The following is a 20,000-nucleotide window of genomic DNA, read 5'->3' on the forward strand; positions in this document are numbered from 1 at the left end:
TTTGCACAGCTCTAGCACATTTATTGGGGGAGTGGGCCTAGGTAGGGGATGGGGCATCAGGGAATTTGAGGAGGGAGAAAGATTGTAGGGAATTAAAGAAAGTGGCTGCTTGGTTGGGTCTTGGAGAATAAGGGGAGGGGTGTTGTGGTTGGAGATTTGGGGGTCAAGACAAAGTGACTGAGGAGTTCTGGATAGTGTGAGATATCTGTGCAGACTCTGGGGAGGAGGGGTGGGTATCTGTACAGTTTGAGGTTGAGGGTTCTGGTTGGCTTAGAATAGGAGTACAAGGGTAGGGTCAGAAAAGGGGTTCAAGGATCTGGGAGTGGCTGGCTGAGGTTTCAGATTAGAAGATGGGTTGGAGGGAGAGGGTGAGAAGTGGTGTATCTGGTTGGAATGAGGGGAAGGATCCAGAGTCTTGGGGACCAGGCCAGGATGGTCCAGGGTGGGAGGTCTGTGCAGAGTCTTGGACATTTGAGAAAGGGGGATTATGCTTGACTGGCCTAGGGTGGGGGCAGGGCTGTCTACACCATAATCTTCGGTGGCGGATCGGATTGAAATGGGGTGAGGGGATGTTTTTCTAGAAAAGCCAAAAGGAAATAGGGAGTTTGAAGTGGGGTTATATGCCAAGTGGGGTTGGTGGAGATGAAAGACTAGCTGAGGGATTGTGGTTGTAGGGTCTGGAAGTTAGGTGTCTGGAGATTTGAAAGCACAAGAGGGTGTGAGAGCCGGAGTGTCAGTGGAAAGTAAGTTATCAGGGATGAGTAGGTTGGAAGGTTCAAGGCACATCCCAGACTGGGTGGGCGGGTAGTCTTGGCGCGCGCTGGGGACATCTGGTTGGGCGGAGTCAGATCGGCTTTAAAAGGGCGGGGGCGCTGAGGCGGCTCCCACGGTTCAGGTGTGCCCTGACCCCTACTTGGCAGCCGCCCCGGGCGGCGACTGCAGTGGGGCCTGGGCCGGCGCAGGTGCGGCCTGGATGGAAAGGACGCCCTCAGGGGATAGCGCGGACGTCACGGCCGCAGGGTCCACGCCAGGCGGCAAGCGGTAGCGGCGGTGGAACTCGCGCGAAATGTATCCGTGCTCATCCTGGAGGGAGAGAGGCTTAAGAGGCTCCGCCAGGTTCCCGTAGGTGCCCCGCCCCTCCCGCCTGCGGATCCCGCCTACTCGTTCTGGACCCGCCCCCGCCAGCGGGCTCACCGGGCGCTCCTCGTGGCGCGCATGAACTTCCACGTGGTCGCCAACCACCTTGACGGCAATTTCCTCGGGTGAGAAGTGTTTCACATCCAGCAGCACCGAGAAATGCCCGGGGTCGGTCGATACCTGCGCACAACCTGATGGTCATCGGGCGGGGCACGGCTCCCGGGGGCCCAGCAAGGCCCCTCCCCTCGGCTCCCCTTTGGTTCCGGTGCTGCAGCCTATTCTGGCCTCCGGAACTGGGGGGTCCCCTTTCCTACTCTTAGCCACCCAGGACCTCTTTACCCAGAATAACTGGCATCATCCCTCCCCCTGTAGCCACCGGGGATTCCCCCCTCATCCAGGGTGATGAGGGTCCGTCCCTTGCCCTCCAAGGTCAGGGACCGCTGCCCTCACAGGGTGAGGCCTGCCGACTCCCCCAGAGTTAACAACCTCGTAGTCCGTGTATCCTCCTGGGCACTGACTCCTCAGCCTCCTTCCCCTCAGAGCCCCTAGGCCCCTTACTGCTCCACCTCCGCCAGAAATCGCCAAGAAGCCTCCTCCCGGATTCTCCAGAGTCCTCTTTCTACCCTCCCGCTCGAGTTAACGAGATTGCTTGAGCCCTCAGCAGTTATTAGTACTCCTCCCCCACTTCTGAGTGTCCAAGTTTCTCAAGTTGCAGGACCCTCCTTCCCCTCTGCCTCTCCATGAGACACACACAGTCACCACCCACAGTCTCCAAACTCTCTTCCTCAAGAATAACAAAAAATTTCCTCCCCTCCCCCGGAGTCACTGGGAGCCCCACGCCCTTCAGAATGACTGGCCCCCCCCTTTTCCCCAGATTCCGTGGGTCCCCAGCCTCCTTCAGAATCCCCAAGACACCCCTTCAGAGTGAGCATCCCCACCCGTTAGGAACCCAGCCCTTACACTCCTCTGGGACGTGAGACCCTCCTCACACCGCCCGGGCCCTCCCACCCGATTAAGGGAAACGACCTCTGAGAATGCATACTCCGGCAACTCCGGAAGCCCCTCTGAGTGGCCGGACTCTCCACCCCGCTCAAAGTCAAGGGACTTTCCTTAACCCCCCTCAGGGTGACCGAGGACCCCAGCCTTGGAAGTAGTCGGGTTACCGCCCCTCCCCCAGGTCTGCACCTGGGCGGTAGGCAGCGCCACGCTGGGTGCGCGCAGGTAGTAGGGGGCCAACGCGGCAGGGCAGAGCGCAGCCAGCTCGGCCTCCAGCAGCCCCTCGCCGAAGCGCTGGTCGAAGAGGCGCCCGGGAGCCGACAGCCCAGGCAAAGGGGCCGAGGCGCGGCGCAGCCAAGACGGCTGCACAGGCACCGGGATCTCCATCCTGCTCCGCCTTCGCCCTAGGCTCCGCAGTGCCCCAGCGAGCGCCGCCGCTGCTTTATAGTACGCCCTGTGTCCGCCCCTCGGCGGGCGGCCCGGGGACACTGGGACCGCGGCCAGAGCCGGCCATTAATAGAGCCTTATTTAGACAGCCCAACAATGACTTGGCCATTTATTAAGCGCCTGCTGAATGCCAGCAAGGTATCATTCCCTAATTTCCCGAAAGAAAAACTAAGGCTGAGGAGGCGGAGCCTAGCCAAAGTGGGGTGCAAGCGTGGCGTTAGGGACCTACAGCCTGAGAAACCCACCAAAGAATTCCCAGTCCCTTTAATCCACCCCCGCCCCGAAGGTGCTCTGAGGATGACGCAGATGCCGGTCTTGGGAGCAGATTCCTGGGTAGAGGGAATGCAGTAGCTGGGCCAGGCTGTCAGGAGGACACAGAACAGACCCTATTCCCATTTGACCAGGGCCCTGGACCCAACCCCCGGCAAGCCGGGCCTAATTCTGTGCGTCTGACTCAGCCTCGGGTGCGCTGGACAGCGGGGTCTGCCAGGTGAGCAGCAGCCAGGGGGCGCGGGCAAGAACAGTCCAGGCTGGCCCCGCGGGGGCCGCACGCTGGGGCCCGAAATAGCTCGTTATGATCCAGCCACCTCGGCCGGGAGCCCAGGCTTGGCACTTGGAGCAACCAGCTGCTCCCGGAGCAAGACGGAAGTGGTTAGAAGATCTGGAGGGACTGGTAGACTTCTGGACTGATGAAGGGACGGCGGCTAGAGAGGGGGTAGGCTCCCTGATGGCCCCTGCAACGGAAAAATCCGTAGTTAAATTGGAATCTGGATGAGATTTAGACAGCAAGACGAGGGGTGGTTAGAATACAAGTCTACAGCAAAGAGAGAGTACATTGGAACCTCCTCCTAACCGCGAGCCCAGCCTCGGATCCTTTCCATTGGTCCACGGGCTTGCCAATTACTGCAGCTCGCTACCGTTCCCCAATCAAACATGCCCTCTCATTCCCGTTACAGCCAATTGTGAGGCACCTCCCTTTGGCCATTGCAATTACTTTTATTTTCCTCTCTATCATTGGTCGCCTTAGAGACCGCTCTCTTCCCGCGCCTGCAGTCCCAAAGAGGGGCGGGGTTATAGGGTATTGCTAAGCGACAAAGATGCGCTCCGGGTGAGTCCGGTGACCTAGCAGAGCAGGCGGAATCGGCGAGGTAGCTGCAGGATGGACTTCAGGTGATGAATTACAGGAAGCCTAGGGAGGATCAAGGGTGAGAGTAACACAGCCTAAGATCAGGTTTGCTACGGTCCGGAGTCAAGTGTGTTCAACCTTGCTGGAACTACAACTCCCAAGATGCTCCACAGCCTTAAGCGGCTCCGACCTTGGACTTTACCACTGCGGGGGTTTCATAGCGTTTTACGTTCCGTTAAGTGGCCCTAAGGGCTTTTTTTTTTCCTCTCTAAAAGTGTCCGGGGGAACCTTGGGAATTAAGATTCGTAATTTTGAATTTGCTCCCATACTACCACGGGTGTCTTGCTTAGGCGGAGCCCAGTGACTATAGGAATTGTAATCCGTCTACCCCTCTCCTTAGTGTCCCAAGGACTTATGGGAAATATACAGTGACAGGGTTTAGCCTTGGCTCTTCTCCTGACTTCCACTTCAGAATCACCTGAAACACTGCAAAACAGATGTATGACGATGCCCAGCCCCCTTCCAGATATTCTGATTCTTTTGATCTTGGGTGAGGACCACGCCTCTGTATTTTTAAAAGACTCCTCTTAGACTGGATCCAGGGTTACGAATCACCAACCAGCAGTTCCCGGGTTCTCTTTTGAGACTGCTCCAAGGACTAGTGGGAATCGTGCCTCCAGTGTCATTATCTTGAATGTACAGTGGTGCTTCATGGAAATTTTAGTTCGTCTCTTCCAGGATTCCGTGGGAACCGTAGTGTGGTTTGAAGCCACTACTGGCCATCCTGAAGCCAAACCTGGCACCCCCAGGTGAGGACACCCCACAGAGAGTGCTGTGTGCCAACCAGTAACAAGGGAGTGACGACTAGAGGGAAGGAAGACGTGATGAGAGATGGGGGTGAGAGATTAAAAGGCCTCTCCTCTCTTCCCCATGGCCTTGCCCTTGTCCTCCACCACCTAAATCCCTTGTCACCTCCCTAATCACTCTGAGTTGTTGCCATTGTGGGATGTGTTTCCTCCCCTCTGGACTGAGATTTCGTATGTGTCTTCATTTCCCTACAGGGATGACTCCTCAGCCTCACTTTTTCTTCTCTTCACCTCCTCTATATTAGACCCTGAGCCCATCCAGATCCCAGAGATCCAGACTTCCAGAAGCTTCCAAGGCTCTGGCCACAGGCCCCAGCTCCCCTGAGCTGTTTGAGGAGTCCTGGCCATCCAGCTCAGGGACCCCTTCCCCCCCCAGCACCGCTGAGGGCCAGATGAGAGCCTCCCCACCACCCATCGTGACTGACAGTGGGGACTCCGTGGTGGCCAAGTAAGTTCCAGTAGCTCTCAGGGAAAAGAAGGGTTTGGATCAGTGCGAGGGGGCAGACATCCATAATAATCATCCTAGCCAGAGCTGCACTTTTAGGACCATGCTTCATTCATGTTACCAAGTGCTCTGGAGCTAGATTCAAATCCAGGCTTTATCACTGTACAATCCTGGCCTCAGTTTCTTCATCTGTAAATTGAGGATATTAATAGCACATATGTTCTGGGTCTCTTTTAAGTTTTCAATGAATTACCATCAGTGCTGCATCTGTAACAAAGAGTGAGCCACATAGTGAGCACTGGGATTTGTAGGATCCAAGTTCAGCTGCTATAAGAAGGAGTCCCAAATGAATCGTGCCTTAAACAAGAGTGTTTATCAATATGTCTCCCTCATGTAACAGTCCAGGCAGAAGCAACCAGAGCTGATATGGCAGCCCCTAAGTGAGGTGTCAGAGACACAGTTTCCTTCTCTCTTGTTGCTCTCCCTTCCCTAGGCTGTTACCCTTTCCTTCATGGCCCATAATGGCTCCCAGCCACATCCACTTTGCAGAATTGCATCTTGTGGTCAGGAATATACATGGCCATAAATCTGCAAGGGTATCTGGCAAATGTATTTATAGAAGAGTGGCTATGTCCCCAGGGTTATATCATCTTACATAATATTGCATTACTGTATAAGAAAGGAGAACAGATGCTGAGGATCAACTACCAAGTGTTGCTATGGTGCTATATACATTGACTATTGTGATTATTATTATTATTTTGGGGTGCTCCTCATCCCACCCACCTCCCAATTCTCTGATGCTCACAGGTACATAAACCGGTTCCGACAGGCTCAGCCCACAAGCCGAGAAGAACGCCAGTCTGCAGGCCCAACCCCAGCTGACTTTTGGTGGCTGCGGCCTGAATCTTCAGACCCTGGCAGTCAACTTGCAGCAGGTACCTGCTTCAGTCTCATCTCCTCCTGAGCAATACCCCCAGCAGCTCCTCTACCTGCCCCCCACTAAATCAATTGGGGCATCTCAACAGGAGCCAGTGAACCAGAAGGAAGACGCAACACAGCAGCCCTGACTCATGCTAAGGTGGCCAGTGCATCGAAGGCTAAGGCTGTGGCACCCCTTCAGGAAATAAAGCAGGTGAGACTGCCACCCACTTCTGTCCCTCCTTACCTGGACTGATAGCACCAGCCCTGAGATAGAACTAGAGTCAGAAATTCCCTGGTGATCTAGTGGTTAAGACTCTCCACTTCCAATGCAGGGTGTGCAGATTCGACCCTTGGTCAGGAAATTAGATCCTATATGCCACTGCATGGCTCAGCCAAAAAAGAAGAAGGAAAAAAACCAAACAAACATGTAGTTAGCATTAGAGTCAAACCCCAATTCAAGGAACCCTAAACAAAAAAGGGAGGCTTTGTTAGCTAGTGTAATCAAGAAATCCAAAACTAGATGCTTTTGAGCATAGCTGAATCCAGGTGATTGAACAATATTGGGAGGAACTCAACTCTCATGGCTTTCGGTTCCTCCTTGTTTGGCTCAATCTCAGGTAGGCTTTCCCCTCAAAATAGCTAAGATGTCTCCAGTAGCTGTAGGCGTCTGATATATTTGATTACTCCAGTGAAAAGAAAAAGCTTTTCCAATAGCTCCATCCAAAGCCCCAGGACTTACTCTCATTCGCTCATCTTTGTGAGCCGGTCACTGTAAACTGGAGGACAGAGCACTGTGACTAGCCAGGCCTGATCAGGAAGGTAGGGTCAGCCCTTCTACTATAACAGTGACTACACTGAGGGTTATGGATCCACAGAGGGAAACCTGGTCTGTCTTGCCTAAGGAGGAGGAGCAGATTGTCTGCCAGCATGTGAGGGTGCCAGGTGGAACGTAGACTTGCATTCAGGCCCTCTGTCCAGAGCCCCTTTCCCAGAAGCCTTTGCGATGGGGACTGGGCTCTGACCCCCTCTCACCTCACAGAGTCTCAACACATGGAACTCATCCCTGCTGGACTTGGAGACACTGAGCTTGCAAAGCAGAGCTGCCAGGCTGCTCAAACGCAGGTGCGTCCCCCACCCGCATCATCCTCCCCAGTCCATCCTCTCCGGGCCCAGGCTGCTGCCTCTGAGACCCCGGTGGCCTCACTTCTGCCTTCTCCCTCTAGCAAGGCCTCCGTCTCCTCCACCTCCTCCCTCAGCCCCAGCGATGGCGGCAGCTCCTCATTCCCCATCAGCTCTGATGGCCTCTCTCCCTTCTCCATGACCTTCACTCCTGACTCCATCAAGGACCCTGACTTCACGGCACAAGGTGAGTGCTGGGAGGCGAGGATGAGGGCAGTCTGGGTACAAATTCCAACTTTTTGACTTATAGCTCTGTGACCTTGGGCTTCTTTGCGCTTTGTTTACCCACCTGTAAAACAGGGATAATAACTGTATTCCCCTGCTGTAGGTGTCGTGAGGATTGAAAGAGTTGGTGAATACATGGAACATGCAGCATGGCTCTGTTAACAGTACCTATCGTGGGAGGACTTCCCTGGTGGTCCAGTGGTTAAGACTCCACACTGCCAGTGCAGGGGGTTTAGTTTCAATCCCTGATCAGGGAACTGAGATCCTGCATGCTATGAGCCGTGGCCAAAAAAATTAAGAAAGCATACGCAGTAGCTCCCATGAGTATGCAATTTCTCTCTCTGCATCCTGTCTGCAGTTCTGAACACGAAGCTCCAAAATCAGAAGGCTTGTTACAAATTTGGCACCACAGCTGATTTGGCAGCAAAATTTGACCTAAACAATATGAAGAGTATTTATATATCTATCTCATTTAGGATGAAGTCATCCTTTTTTATTGAGGCATAGTTGATTGACAATATTCTATTAGTTTAAGGTAGACGACATAGTAATCCAAATGTTTATAGATTATACTCCATTTGAAGTTATTTGCTGAGATGGTGATTTAGTGTCAAACTGTAGCCCACCAGGCTCCTCTGCCCATGGGATCTCCCAGGCAAGAATACTGGAGTGGGTTGCCATTTCCTTCTCCAAGGGATCTTCCGGACTCAGGAATAGAATCCATGTCTCCTGCATTGCAGGCAGATTCTTTGTCACTTGGCCACCAGGGAAGCTCTTAACATTATTAGGTTAGCCAAAAAGTCCATTTGGTTAGTGAATACATTATTCAGTAAAGTTCTTGGTGAGAATGAAGAGTATGTCTTTTATTTTCACTTAAAACCAAACAAAATTTTTGGCCAACCCTATATTCTAAACTATTGGCTATCTTCCCTGTGCTCCACACTATATCTTTGTAGCCTATTTATTTTATACACAGTAGTTTTTACCTCTTATCCCCTGTCCCTATCCCACCCTTCCCCTGCTTCCCTCTACCCTAACCACTAGTTTTTTCCTTATATCTGAGTCAATTTCTGTTTTGTTATATTCATTTGTTGTATTCTTTCAGTTCTACATATAAGTGATAAAATATGGTATTCATCTTTCTCTGTCTGACTTATTTCACTAAGCATAATATCTTCCCCCCACCCCCAGAAAAGAACCATTTGTGTTGTTGCAAGTGGTAGAATTTCATTCTTTTTTAATGGATGAGTAATATTCCATTGTATATATACACCACATCTTCTTTATCCATTCATCTGTTGATGAATACCAAAGTTGCTTCTGTATTTTGGCTATTGTAAATAATGCTGCTGTTGGGGTGCATGTATCTTTTCAAATTACTGTTTTCATTTTCTTTAGATATATACACAGGAGTGGAATTGCTGGAATGTATGATAGTTCTATTTTTAGTTTTTTGAGGAATCTCCATGCTGTTTTCCATTGTAGCTGTACCAATTTAAACACATTCCCATAAACACTGTACTACAAGGGTTCCCTTTTCTCCTCATCTTTTCCAACGTTTGTTATCTGTGGTCTTTTTGATGATAACCATTTTGAAAGATATGAGGTGATTATCTCATTGTGGTTTTGATTTGCATTTCTCTGATGAGTAGTAATGTTGGGCATCTTTTAATGTGCCTGTTGGCCATCTGTCTTATTTGGAAAAGTGTCTGTTCAGGTCTTCTGCCCATCTTTTTTTTAAAAAAAAAAAAAAAAATTTTTATTTCGTTTGTCAGAGCCTGAGTTTGGAAGCACTCATGGAGTCATCCTTTGGGGATGGCACTGACACTGATAAAATAGTCTCCGCATCAGAAGAGCTGCCATATGCACAAGGTTAAAATTACTCACAGCTCAGAGTAAAGGGAGGAATAATACAAAGTGGGGCAGGGGTGGGGGTTGTCTAGTGCTTTTCCAGATGTGAACCTGCTTCCACCTGCTCCCGCACCCCTCCTCTGCCACAAGCCTCATGGAAAGCAAGGGACCATGGGCAGGGCTGCTCTCCACTTGGGGCTGCTGGGCAGCGAGGCCAGGCACCCAGGAAATGGCCTCAGTTGTCCTCAGGCAGATTCTACCCATCTTTTAATTAACTTTTTTTTTTTATGTTAAGTTGTATGAGCTGTTAATCCCTTGTTGGTCGTATCACTTGCAAATGTTTTCTCCCATTCAATAGGTTGTCTTTTTGTTTTGTTGATTGTTTCCTTTGCTGTACAAAAACTTTTAAGTTTAATTGGGTCCCATTCATTCATTTTTGTTTTTGTTTCCTTTGCCTTACGAGACATATCTACAAAAATATTGCTATGCCATGCCTATGTTTTCTTCTAGGAGTTTTATGGCTCAGATCTTACATTTAGGTCTTTAATCCATCTTGAGTTTATTTTTGTGTATGGTGGGAGAAAACGTTCTAATATTCTTTTACATGTAGCTGTCCAGTTTTCCTGGAGAAGGCAATGGCACCCCACTCCAGTACTCTTGTGCCTGGAAAATCCCACGGACGGAGGAGCCTGGTAGGCTGCAGTCCATGGGGTCGCAAAACTTCCCTTTCACTTTTCACTTTGATGTGTTGGAGAAGGAAATGGCAACCCACTCCAGTGTTCTTGCCCGGAGAATCCCAGGGATGGGGGAATCTGGTGGGCTTCTGTCTATGGGGTCGCACAGAGTCGGACACGACTGAAGTGACTTAGCAGCAGCAGCAGTCCAGTTTTCCTAGCAGCACTTATTGAAGAAACTGTCTTTTCCCCATTGTATATTTTTGCCTCCTTTGTTGTAGATTAATTGGCCATAAGTGTGTGGGTTCATTTCTGGGTGCTTTGATCTATTCTATTCATCTGTGCCTGTTTTTGTGCCAGTACCATACTGTTCTGATTACTGTGGCTTTGTAGTATAGTCTGAAGTCAGGGAGTAAATATTCATACTACTATGAATCTTATGAAATTTTTGTTTTTGTAAGTAAAAAACGGTTGAATAATGGCAATTTCACACGTTCAACTATATACTAGTGTGTTTGAGTCTGATGTTCTGACCCAGACCCCTGTCAATCCTATACATACATAGCAACTTGACTAAAACATGCAAAGTGTTGAACTCTCAAATTTCTGCCCCTGAGATTTCAGGGGTTGGGTTAAAGATGTGGGTTACTATTTTGTCATCACTGTTGTTACTATTACTCTGTGCCCCAGTTCCTGGAATGCAGTGGTAGCCAGGAAAGATTCTCTCCATATCTCATGGGACTCCCATGAGTGGGGACAGGCAAGCAGAGAGAACAGAGTGCTATTTGTTCATTTGAGTGATCTTGCCCAAGCTGTTCCCTGATTCTTTGATCCATCCAAGCTTCTCTTTTTATTCACTTCTCCTTCCTGATCCTCAGTTTCCTCATCTGTAAAATAGGGATAAACCTACTACATACTTCATAAATTTTTTGCAGAGTAAATGTATGTATTGTTTTATACAACACACATTGAATACATGTTGCGTGTGAAGCCTGTGCTCGAGATTGGGGATTCGTTAGTGAACCAACCATACATGGTCTCACCTTCATGGTCCTCACAGAATAGTGAGTGTGGGGCACAGAATAGCTGCATAACTCCACAAACAAATATAAGTAGAAATGAGGGTCATGCAGGGGAGACTTGTGATACTGGGATGTCAGAGAAGGCCTTCCTGGAAGAGGTGCTATCTAAGTGGAAACCTGAATGATGAAGGTGAGGAGTATAGCCCTGTAGCCTGTACAAAGGACCTGAGGTGGGAGGGAGCACAATGCAGATAATGAACAAGAAAAGGCAAGAACCAGGGGTAAGGACAGTGTGAGATAAGGTGGAAGATATTGGCAGGGGTCAGATTACATGGGGCTGCATAGCCATGTGAGGCATTTGGTCACGATCTACTGGGGAGCCACAGGAGGGCTGTGAGCAAGGCAGGGATAAGATCTTTACCGGGTGTTAGCAAACTCCCTGCTGGTGAGAGACAGACTCTGGTAGTTTGGCTTGGGCCAAAGCCTGAGGAACAGAGTAAAGGGAAGTGGCCAGGTCTGGAAATAGAATCACAGGATATAGAGGGAAGGGGAGAAGAGGTCCCGGATGCTGCCCACTACCCCGCTTCCCCTTCTCTGTGCAGCATTAATAGGTAGGGCTTCTGAGAGATAATGATAGCCATACTAATCATGACTCATGAAATAACCTGGGTGATGGGAAATGATGTCCCTTTGTCCCACAGGCCTGAGGATAGGTGGTGACCCTGCCCTTAGTCACTGCTGTATCCCCAGCACAGTGCTGGGCACTAGGATGGAGCACAATTTTGCATATATTTATTTTCTTTTATGCCACATATACTGACACCAGGCCCTGTTCTTGACACTGGGGATCTGGCAACAGCCTGGCAGATAAAAACTGCTGTCCTTGTGTAGCCGGCATTGTGGAGGGAGAGATAACAATGAATAAGCAAAGAAGTGTGATCTTTAGTAGTTAGAAGGTGATAGGTGCTAAGGAGAAAAATGGAACAGGAAAGAGGATGGAGGGTGGTAGGGCTGGACTATTGCAGTTTTGAATAGGGCAGCCAGGGATGGCCTCATGAAGAAGGTGGTACTTGGGGAAATACCTGAAGGACTTGGAGTTAACCCCGTGGATGCATAAGTGAAGAGCCTTCCAGGCAACCACAAGTGCAAAGACGTGCTTTTTACCAGGAGAGAGGTATAGCCCAGGGAAGATTCTAAATCAGGAGGGCCCTGACTTGACTCAGGTGTTCACAGGCTCCCTGGACTGTGGATGGAGGCAGTTTCAGAGGATGGGAGAGAAGGGAAGCAAGGAGGAAATTGTTATGGGGTTGGCAGGTGAGGGTGGTAAAGTGGGGAGATGTGGGCAGATTCTGGAAGATCTGCCCTGGTCCCTGCTGTGACCACCGTGTCCAGAACAGTGCCTGGCACTGTGCCTTACAATGTGCCTGGCACATAGTAGAGACTCAGTAATATTTGTTGATGATGAAGAGTCAAATGATGACAGGCTGAAGCCCATGAGGGCTCTCTTCTCCCATTCTGCCCCTTCCCCCATTTCCCAATCTGCAGGGGACTTGGGACAATATCTGGAGAGCCTGTCTGAATAACCTGGTACTCAAAGGGTGTGTGCTAGGCTATCCTTGCTCATCACCCCAGGCCCTACCTTACCCCTCTTTCCTCTACTTCCTCCACAGCAACCCCAGCACCTGCCCCCATCCCTACTCCTGCCCCGTCCTCCTCCCAGGCACCCCTGCGGCCAGAGGATGACATTCTGTACCAGTGGCGGCAGCGGCGGAAACTTGAACAGACTCGAAGAAGCCAGGGTGACGGAACCTGGGTGCTGCCGCAGACCCCTGCCCTCACCACCTCGGTGAGATGGAGGAGGGAGGAGCCTGAGGGGGGCGGGGGTGGAGGGAGGATCCTAAGGGAAGTTGAAGGAAGGAGTAGGCTGAGAGGGACTGAGGACTCTCTACCTTTTCTCTCCCTCTCAGGTCCCTTCCCCCATCTGTCCACAGCCATCTCCTCCCACTGCGGAGACCCTTGGTTCCCTGGGAACCCAGTCTAACTCCATCCCACTTTGGGGCAGTGTGGTTCCGCCTGGACTCCAGGAAGCTTTCCGCATTGAGAGGCCTCCTATGCCCCCAGGGTTCTCTCCACACATCTTTTGGGGTCCCAGTCCCCATGGGTTCTTCTGGGCCTCACAGCCCAGTCCCTGGATATCTCTTGGGATCATCCCTCCAACACTCCCGGCCTCCACCCCAGGGCCCCCGGCCTCCGCCCCAGCGCCCCTGGCCTCCACTCCTGCCCCTCCAGCCTCAACCCCCACGCCCCCTGCCTCCACACCCACGACCCCTGCAGCCCCCCAGGGCTCCCCAACCCCTGCACCAAGCAGCCCAGAGGAGCTCGAGAAGCAGAGCTCCAAGCCTCGGAGAAGCAGAGCCCAACGCCGGGAGTCTTCAGGGCGAGTCATGGCCGCGGATGAGCACGAGGGCCCTGGTCCGCAGCTCAGAGGCGCGCTGGGCCAGGTGGTGAAGGCTCGGCTGTTTCCGGACTGCCTGGAGGACACGCCCCCCCGGCTTGAGGGCCCGCCTCCACGCGAGGCTGAACCTCGCAAAGCCAAGGCCACACACTCTCTGACCCCTCGCTCAGAAGTCGCGGCTCATCTATCTGAATCGCCGGATCGGTCTAAGGCGGTGTCTCGGAATGCCAAGACCATGCTCCCCCTAGCGGGATCGGTGCCTAGGAAAGACAAACACACTCCCTTGGCTGAAGTCAAGCATCTGCAGCCCAAGATCCTGCCTCCTCCAGCTGAGGTGGTGGCCACTTGTGTTACGGCCCCGCCCTCTCCGTTCGAGGCGGGATCTCTTGAGGTGGTAGCCACGCCCTCACCCGCTGCTGGCGACGCCCCCTCAGAAGACCTACTCTCCCAGGCTGCCAGACTTCTGCAGGCTGCGGAAGGTGAGCAGGCGCGCATGCAGCGCGTGGCTGCCATGTTCTGAATGGCAGTCCATTACTCTATGAGTCCGACCCCTTGAATCTTGCTCCTTTCCCCCTTAGACTCCGATGGGAGCGAGTTCCAGGACGACCCTATACTTCAGGTGCTAAGGATTCAAAGGACGGCGCTGCGGCAGCAGAAAAGGTGACCATCGCCAGGATTTAATACACCCGGTCCCTGAATTCTGAGATTGCCATGTGGCGCCCACCTCTCCTGAACCCCTTTCCCAGAACATACATAGCCCCAGACCCTAATCCTGAACAAATACCTCAATCTCTACCCCCACTGTCCTTTTTCCAGGAAAGTGGATGCCCAAATAGCCCGCCTGCTGGGCCACCCTGAAGACCCATAGTCTTGGTCTTCTCCAGCCAGGTCTCCGCCCCGGATCCCCAAGGCTGCGGCTGAGGAGGGAAGGAGCTTCTCTTGAGGCCAGATGACTTTGAATTGTATAGATTCTATTTTTCTTAATAAAAAAAATTTTTTTTCAGATTACTGGTTGTCTCCGAAAAAGAAGTTGTTTGAAAAGGCCAAGGGTCTTGCTAATTTAGGGAAATAGCTCCCTGTGCCCCCTTCCCCTCCCCCACACTAGCTCTGCCCTGCACCACTTAACTCTTGTTTCTGACCACTGAAGCCAGGTCTCTTCTGGTTTCATCTTTGAGGGCAGGAGAGGGGTTCTGGGCAAGTGGGTCCTCCTGTCTCAGATGAGACCAAAAGAACTGTTCTCTGGGTGTGAAGCTTGTAGTCATTAGAGTGTTAGACAATGGTCAGGCCTCCACATCCTGTTGACCCAGCAGCAGCATTAGGTGTGCTGATCCCCACTCACTCTTTGAAGCACTTCCTTGCCTAGCTTCCAGAACCCCAGCCTTCTCCTCACCAATCTGGTTGTGCCTCATTGTGCCTCACACCTGTCACTTTGGTGTCCCAGGCCTTGACTTTTCTATCTACAGTCAGTCCCAGGTGTTCTCATCTGGCTTCATGGTTCTGAACCTCATCTCTCTTCTGATAGACGACTTTGAACTGTACAAAGTTGTACAAATTGTGAAGCCCGAGTACTACAACGAATTCCTATCTTCAGCCTAGAACCTCAGGCTCCTATAACCCATGACTTGCTCATCATCCACACAAAAAGTTCTAAGAAATATCTCAAACTCCATAGGTCTTAATCCTTGCCCCAAACCTGCTCCTCCCTGGCTCTCAGCTCCATCCTTCCACCTGCTCAAGTCAGAAGCCTCGTAGCTGTCGTTGGTTCTCTTCACAATCAGTTGACCAGCAAGTCATATCATCTCTACCTTTAAAATCTCTCTAGGGACTTCTCTGGTGGTACAGTGGATAAGAATCCACCTGCAGATGCAGGGGACTTGGGTTCAATTCCTGGTTGGGGAAGATTCCACAGGCAGCAGAGCAACTAAGACTTTGTGCCACAACTACTGAGCCTGCCTGCTGCAACTACTGCAGCCTGTGTGCTTACAGCCTGTGCTCTGCAACAAGAGAAGTCACTGCAATAAGAAGCCCAAGTACTACAAAAGAAACTAGCCCCCGCTTGCCATAACTAGAGAAAGCCAGAGTGCAGCAAAGTAGACCCAGCTCAACCAAAAAATTAAATAAAAGCTGTGACGAGAAACTGTAAGAGATACCATCACTTAAAAAAAAACCTCCAGAATTCAACCCCTCCCTTGACCCTAGTCTAGACTATCATCATCTCTCTGGACTATTGAAAAACCTATTGTTTTGTCTTCGAATTCTTGACTTTTCTATCTACAGGCATATTTCCTATCAAAAAAATAGGGTCCATGTTCCTTCTTGACACTGGGTATAAGGAAGCAATTTTACTTTAACTTTCTAAATTGAATTAGAAAAGATGATATAATTTCTACCTGTTTTTAAATAATTAAAAAATTATTTATTTGCTTATTTATGGCTGTGCCAGGTCTTCATTGCTGTGCAGGCTTTCCTCTACTTGTGTCAAGTAGGGGCCACTCTCTAGTTGTGGTGTGCAGTCCTCATTGTGGTGGCTTCTCTTGTTGCTGAGAGCAAGCTCTAGGGCACAGGGGCTTCTGTAGTTGCAGCATGTGGGCTCAGTAGTTGTGGTTCCCCGGCTCTAGAACACAGGCTCAATAGTTTTGGTACACAGGTTTAATTGCTGTGCAGTATGTGGGATCTTCCTGGACCAGGGGTCAAACGCATGTTTCCTGCATTGACAGGTGGATTCTTTACCACAGAGCACCAGGGAAGCCCTCCACCTGGTTTTCTCCTAATCTCTCCCCCCACCTCCTTTGGGAGTCCTGGGATGCTGTATAAAAATGTTCAGCTGCCATCCTGGGTAAGGATTTGGATTATGAAGGTATATGCACTTGCTAGGGGCTTCCCAGGTGGTGCTAGTGATAAAGAACTCACCTGCCAATGCAGGAGACATAAGAAAGGCCAGTTTGATCCCTGGGTTGGGATGATCCCCTGGAGGAGGGTGTGGGAACCCATTCCAGTATTCTTGCCTGGAGAATCTCATGGACAGAGGAGCCTGGCGGGCTACTGTCCATGGGATTGCAAAAAGTCGAACATGATTGAAGCGACCTAGAACAAATGCACATATGCACCTGTTAAAATTCAGTGAAATTGTGAATTACACTGGGTACATATTACCTGAAAAGAAAGATAAATATTGAACTCTAGTGAGAGATGCATGCTGAAGTATTTACGGGACAGTATACAATGTCTTTAATTTATTTTGCTGCTGCTACTGCTAAGTCACTTCAGTCATGTCCGACTCTGTGCGACCCCATAGACGGCAGCCCACCAGGCTCCCCTGTCGCTGGGATTCTCCAGGCAAGAACACTGGAGTGGGTTGCCATTTCCTTCTCCAAGGCATGAAAGTGAAAAGTGAAAGTGAAGTCGCTCAGTCGTGTCAGACTCTTAGCGACCCCATGGACTGCAGCCCACCAAGCTCCTCCGTCCATGGGGTTTTCCAGGCAAGAGTGCTGGAGTGGGTTGCCATCGCCTTCTCCAATTTATTTTGAAATGTATCCAAAGTTAAATTAACAGATGAATAGAGTAATAGTTAGATGTGAGATAAAACAAATATAGTAAAATGTTAATGGTAGGATCTGGGGTGGTTATATGGGTGTAAAATTGTTCAGCTTTGCTGTATGTTAGACAATTTTTATAACAAGGTGTTAAATATGCAATCAGGATTATGTTGATATTTGTATTTACAAAAAAAGAGGATAGGATAGATTTCTGTAAAAAGTAGCTTTTGTATGTTATAGACATGGTAAATATTTGTTTTCAGTCTTTATGAACAAGCCATACATTTAAATAAAATAAAAACAAGGAAATAGCTGTTTAGGCATAAGGAGAAAAAAAAGATGTTTATAGCAGCAGAATCTGATTTAGTTGGTGTGTGTGGGGTGAGTGGGGCCTAGAAGTATTCCTGAGGAGTTGAGATAGGTAGGAATTAATAATTAACAAAGGGCCATCCTAATGACTATTTCTAGGTTACAAGCTATCCCCAAAACTTAGTGGCACAAAACAATTATTCTATTATGCTCATATATTCTGTGAGTCAAAAATTTGGACAGGGCAGAGTTGGGAATAGATCATTTCTGCTCCATAATGTCTAGGGGTTAGGCTGGAAAGACAAAGGTGGCTTGACAGCTGGGAGTGGAATCTCTGGAGCCTCTTAAACTCCTAAGTTCAGCATCAGGGCTCAGACAATGCCAAGCTGGACTGTAGTGTCTATACAAGGTCTCTCCAAGTGGCTTTTTTTGGTTTGTTTGTGTTCATGTGCTCAATTGTGTTCCAACTCTTTGCAACCGCATGGACTGTAGCCCGCCAGACTCCTCTGTCCATGAGATTTCCCAGGCAAGAGTATTGGGGTGGGTTGCTGTTTCCTACTCCAGGGGATCTTCCCAACTCAGGGATCAAACCCGTGTTTCCTGTGGCTCTTGCATTGCAGGCAGATTCTTCACCTGTGGAGTCTGTGGCTTCAGTTCAGTCCAGTTCAGTCGCGTAGTCGTCTCCAACTCTTTGCAACCCCATGAACCTCAGCACACCAGGCCTCTCTGTCCATCACCAACTCCTGGGGTCCACCCAAACCCATGTCCATCAAGTCCGTGATGCCATCCAACCATTTCATCCTCTGCCGTCCCCTTCTTCTGCCCTCAATCTTTCCCAGCATCAGGGGCATTTCAAATGAGTCAGCTCTTCGCATCAGGTGGCCAAAGTATTGGAGTTTCAGCTTCAGCAACAGTCCTTAAAATGAACACCCAGGACTGATGTCCTTTAGGATGGACTGGATGGATCTCCTTGCAGTCCAAGGGACTCTCAAGAGTCTTCTCCAACACCACAATTCAAAAGCATCAATTCTTCGGCACTCAGCTTTCTTTATAGTCCAACTCTCACATCCATACATGACCACTGGAAAAATAGCCTTGACTAGACGGACTTTTGTTGGCAAAGTAATGTCTCTGCTTTTTAATGTGCTGTCTAGGTGGGTCATAACTTTCCTTCCAAAGAGTAAGCGTCTTTTAATTTCATGGCTGCAATCACCATCTGCAGTGAATTTGGAGCCCAGAAAAATAAAGTCAGCCACTGTTTCCACTGTTTCCCCATCTATTTGCCATGAAGTGATGGGACCGGATGCCCATCTTAGTTTTCTGAATTTTTTTTTTTTGAATGTTGAGTTTTAAACCAACTTTTTCATTCTCCTCTTTCACTTTCATCAAGAGGCTCTTTAGTTCCTCTTCACTTTCTGCCGTAAGGGTGTTGTCATCTGCATATCTGAGGTTATTGATATTTCTCCCAGCAATCTTGATTCCAGCTTGTACTTCCTCCATCCCAGCGTTTCTCATGATGTACTCTGCATAGAAGTTAAATAAGCAGGTGACAATATACAGCCTTGGCGTACTCCTTTTTCTATTTGGGACCAGTCTGTTGTTCCATGTCCAGTTCTAACTGTTGATTCCTGACCTGCATACAGGTTTCTCAAGAGGCAGGTCAGGTGGTCTGGTATGCCCATCTCTTGAAGAGTTTTCCAGTTTATTGTGATAGGGGCTTCCTCAAAGCATGAACTGCCTCAGCAGAATTGCACTTCTACATTGTGCATCAAGGCTCCAGAGCTAGCCATTCCAGCAGACAAAGAGGAAACTGCATTACCTTTTAATACCTCGCCTTGGAAATCACATAGTGTCAATTCCTATTCATTCCTATTCTCTATTGGTTGAAGTTGTCACAGTCTTGCCCAGATTCAAGAGGGAGGAAAGGCAGACTCTACTTTCTCACGAGAGGAGTGTGAAAGGATTTGCAGTTGTGTTTCAATGAGGTGGGGGGGGGGGCACAAAGAATATTCCAGGCAGAGGGTACTTCATGTGGGAAATACCTGTTGTGGAAGTGAGGTCAACAAGTTCAATAAATTGAAGTAAGTAGCCGTAAATTGACTCCTCCATCACACTCCCTTTCCCCAATCTCTGCTTAATTTTTATCCATATTTTAAAATATTTATTTTGCAAATTCTTTTCCCACTAGCTTTTGAGCTCCATATGGGCAGGGTATATTTCCCCCGTTTTGGTTACTGATAGATCCACAAATTAAGTGATCAGAGTTTTTGAATGAATGAATGGATTGATCAAGGATGTACCTTCGAGGACCTTGTTGAGGGCATGACCAATGGCAAGTTCTCTTGAAAAGGGTATTGTTACAGAGTGTTTTCTGAGCTTCAGTCAACAACAGGAAAAATTAGAATTGAGTTTGTGCGAGGCATCTGAGCCAGTGAAAAACATCCATGGCCCAATGTTCCTAGACTTCCAAGAGCAGGGGTAGGGGCTGAGTCGGGACTGACAAAGTGGGGTTCGGAACTTTAAAGAGCTGCTTAGGGAGTGGAGAAAAGCTTGCGCTCATGAGAGAAGCCAGCTAAGTGTCAGAAGAGCCATCACTGACAGTGGACTAAGGGAAGGGTCCACTGCTTAGTGTTGGAAATGTTAAAAGCAAAGCATAAAGAACCTGGGGGTGTGTCTCAGGAGGGGAATGACGGCCAATGAAACGCAGGCATGGGCGTGGTGCTGTCAAACTTCGCGGGGCGGGACCGAAGAGATCTAGCCAGAAATAGGACCCAAGCCGAAGCCAATGATTAGCCGCCAGGTAGGCGG

At 49.6% G+C, this 20,000-nt stretch overlaps 2 protein-coding genes across 2 annotated transcripts; one reads left to right on the top strand and one right to left on the bottom strand.

The window, feature by feature from the left end:
- On the bottom strand, positions 1–2,572 carry HSPB6 (heat shock protein family B (small) member 6). The gene is made up of 3 exons (XM_055553575.1): positions 2,323–2,572; positions 1,195–1,317; positions 1–1,083 (listed from the first exon to the last, which is right to left on the bottom strand). The coding sequence occupies exons 1-3, from the start codon at positions 2,518–2,520 to the stop codon at positions 910–912; spliced, it is 495 nt and encodes a 164-aa protein (XP_055409550.1). The 5' UTR covers positions 2,521–2,572; the 3' UTR covers positions 1–909.
- A 63-nt stretch (positions 2,573–2,635) lies between these two features.
- Positions 2,636–14,352, top strand: PROSER3 (proline and serine rich 3). The gene is made up of 10 exons (XM_055553564.1): positions 2,636–4,603; positions 4,818–5,020; positions 5,828–5,955; positions 6,046–6,152; positions 6,981–7,063; positions 7,165–7,307; positions 12,563–12,738; positions 12,860–13,826; positions 13,926–14,007; positions 14,164–14,352. The coding sequence occupies exons 1-10, from the start codon at positions 4,598–4,600 to the stop codon at positions 14,213–14,215; spliced, it is 1,947 nt and encodes a 648-aa protein (XP_055409539.1). The 5' UTR covers positions 2,636–4,597; the 3' UTR covers positions 14,216–14,352.
- The last annotated feature ends 5,648 nt before the right edge of the window (positions 14,353–20,000 follow it).

The sequence above is a fragment of the Bubalus kerabau genome, chromosome 17 (genome assembly GCF_029407905.1).
Source record: "Bubalus kerabau isolate K-KA32 ecotype Philippines breed swamp buffalo chromosome 17, PCC_UOA_SB_1v2, whole genome shotgun sequence".
NCBI lineage: Eukaryota > Metazoa > Chordata > Mammalia > Artiodactyla > Bovidae > Bubalus > Bubalus kerabau.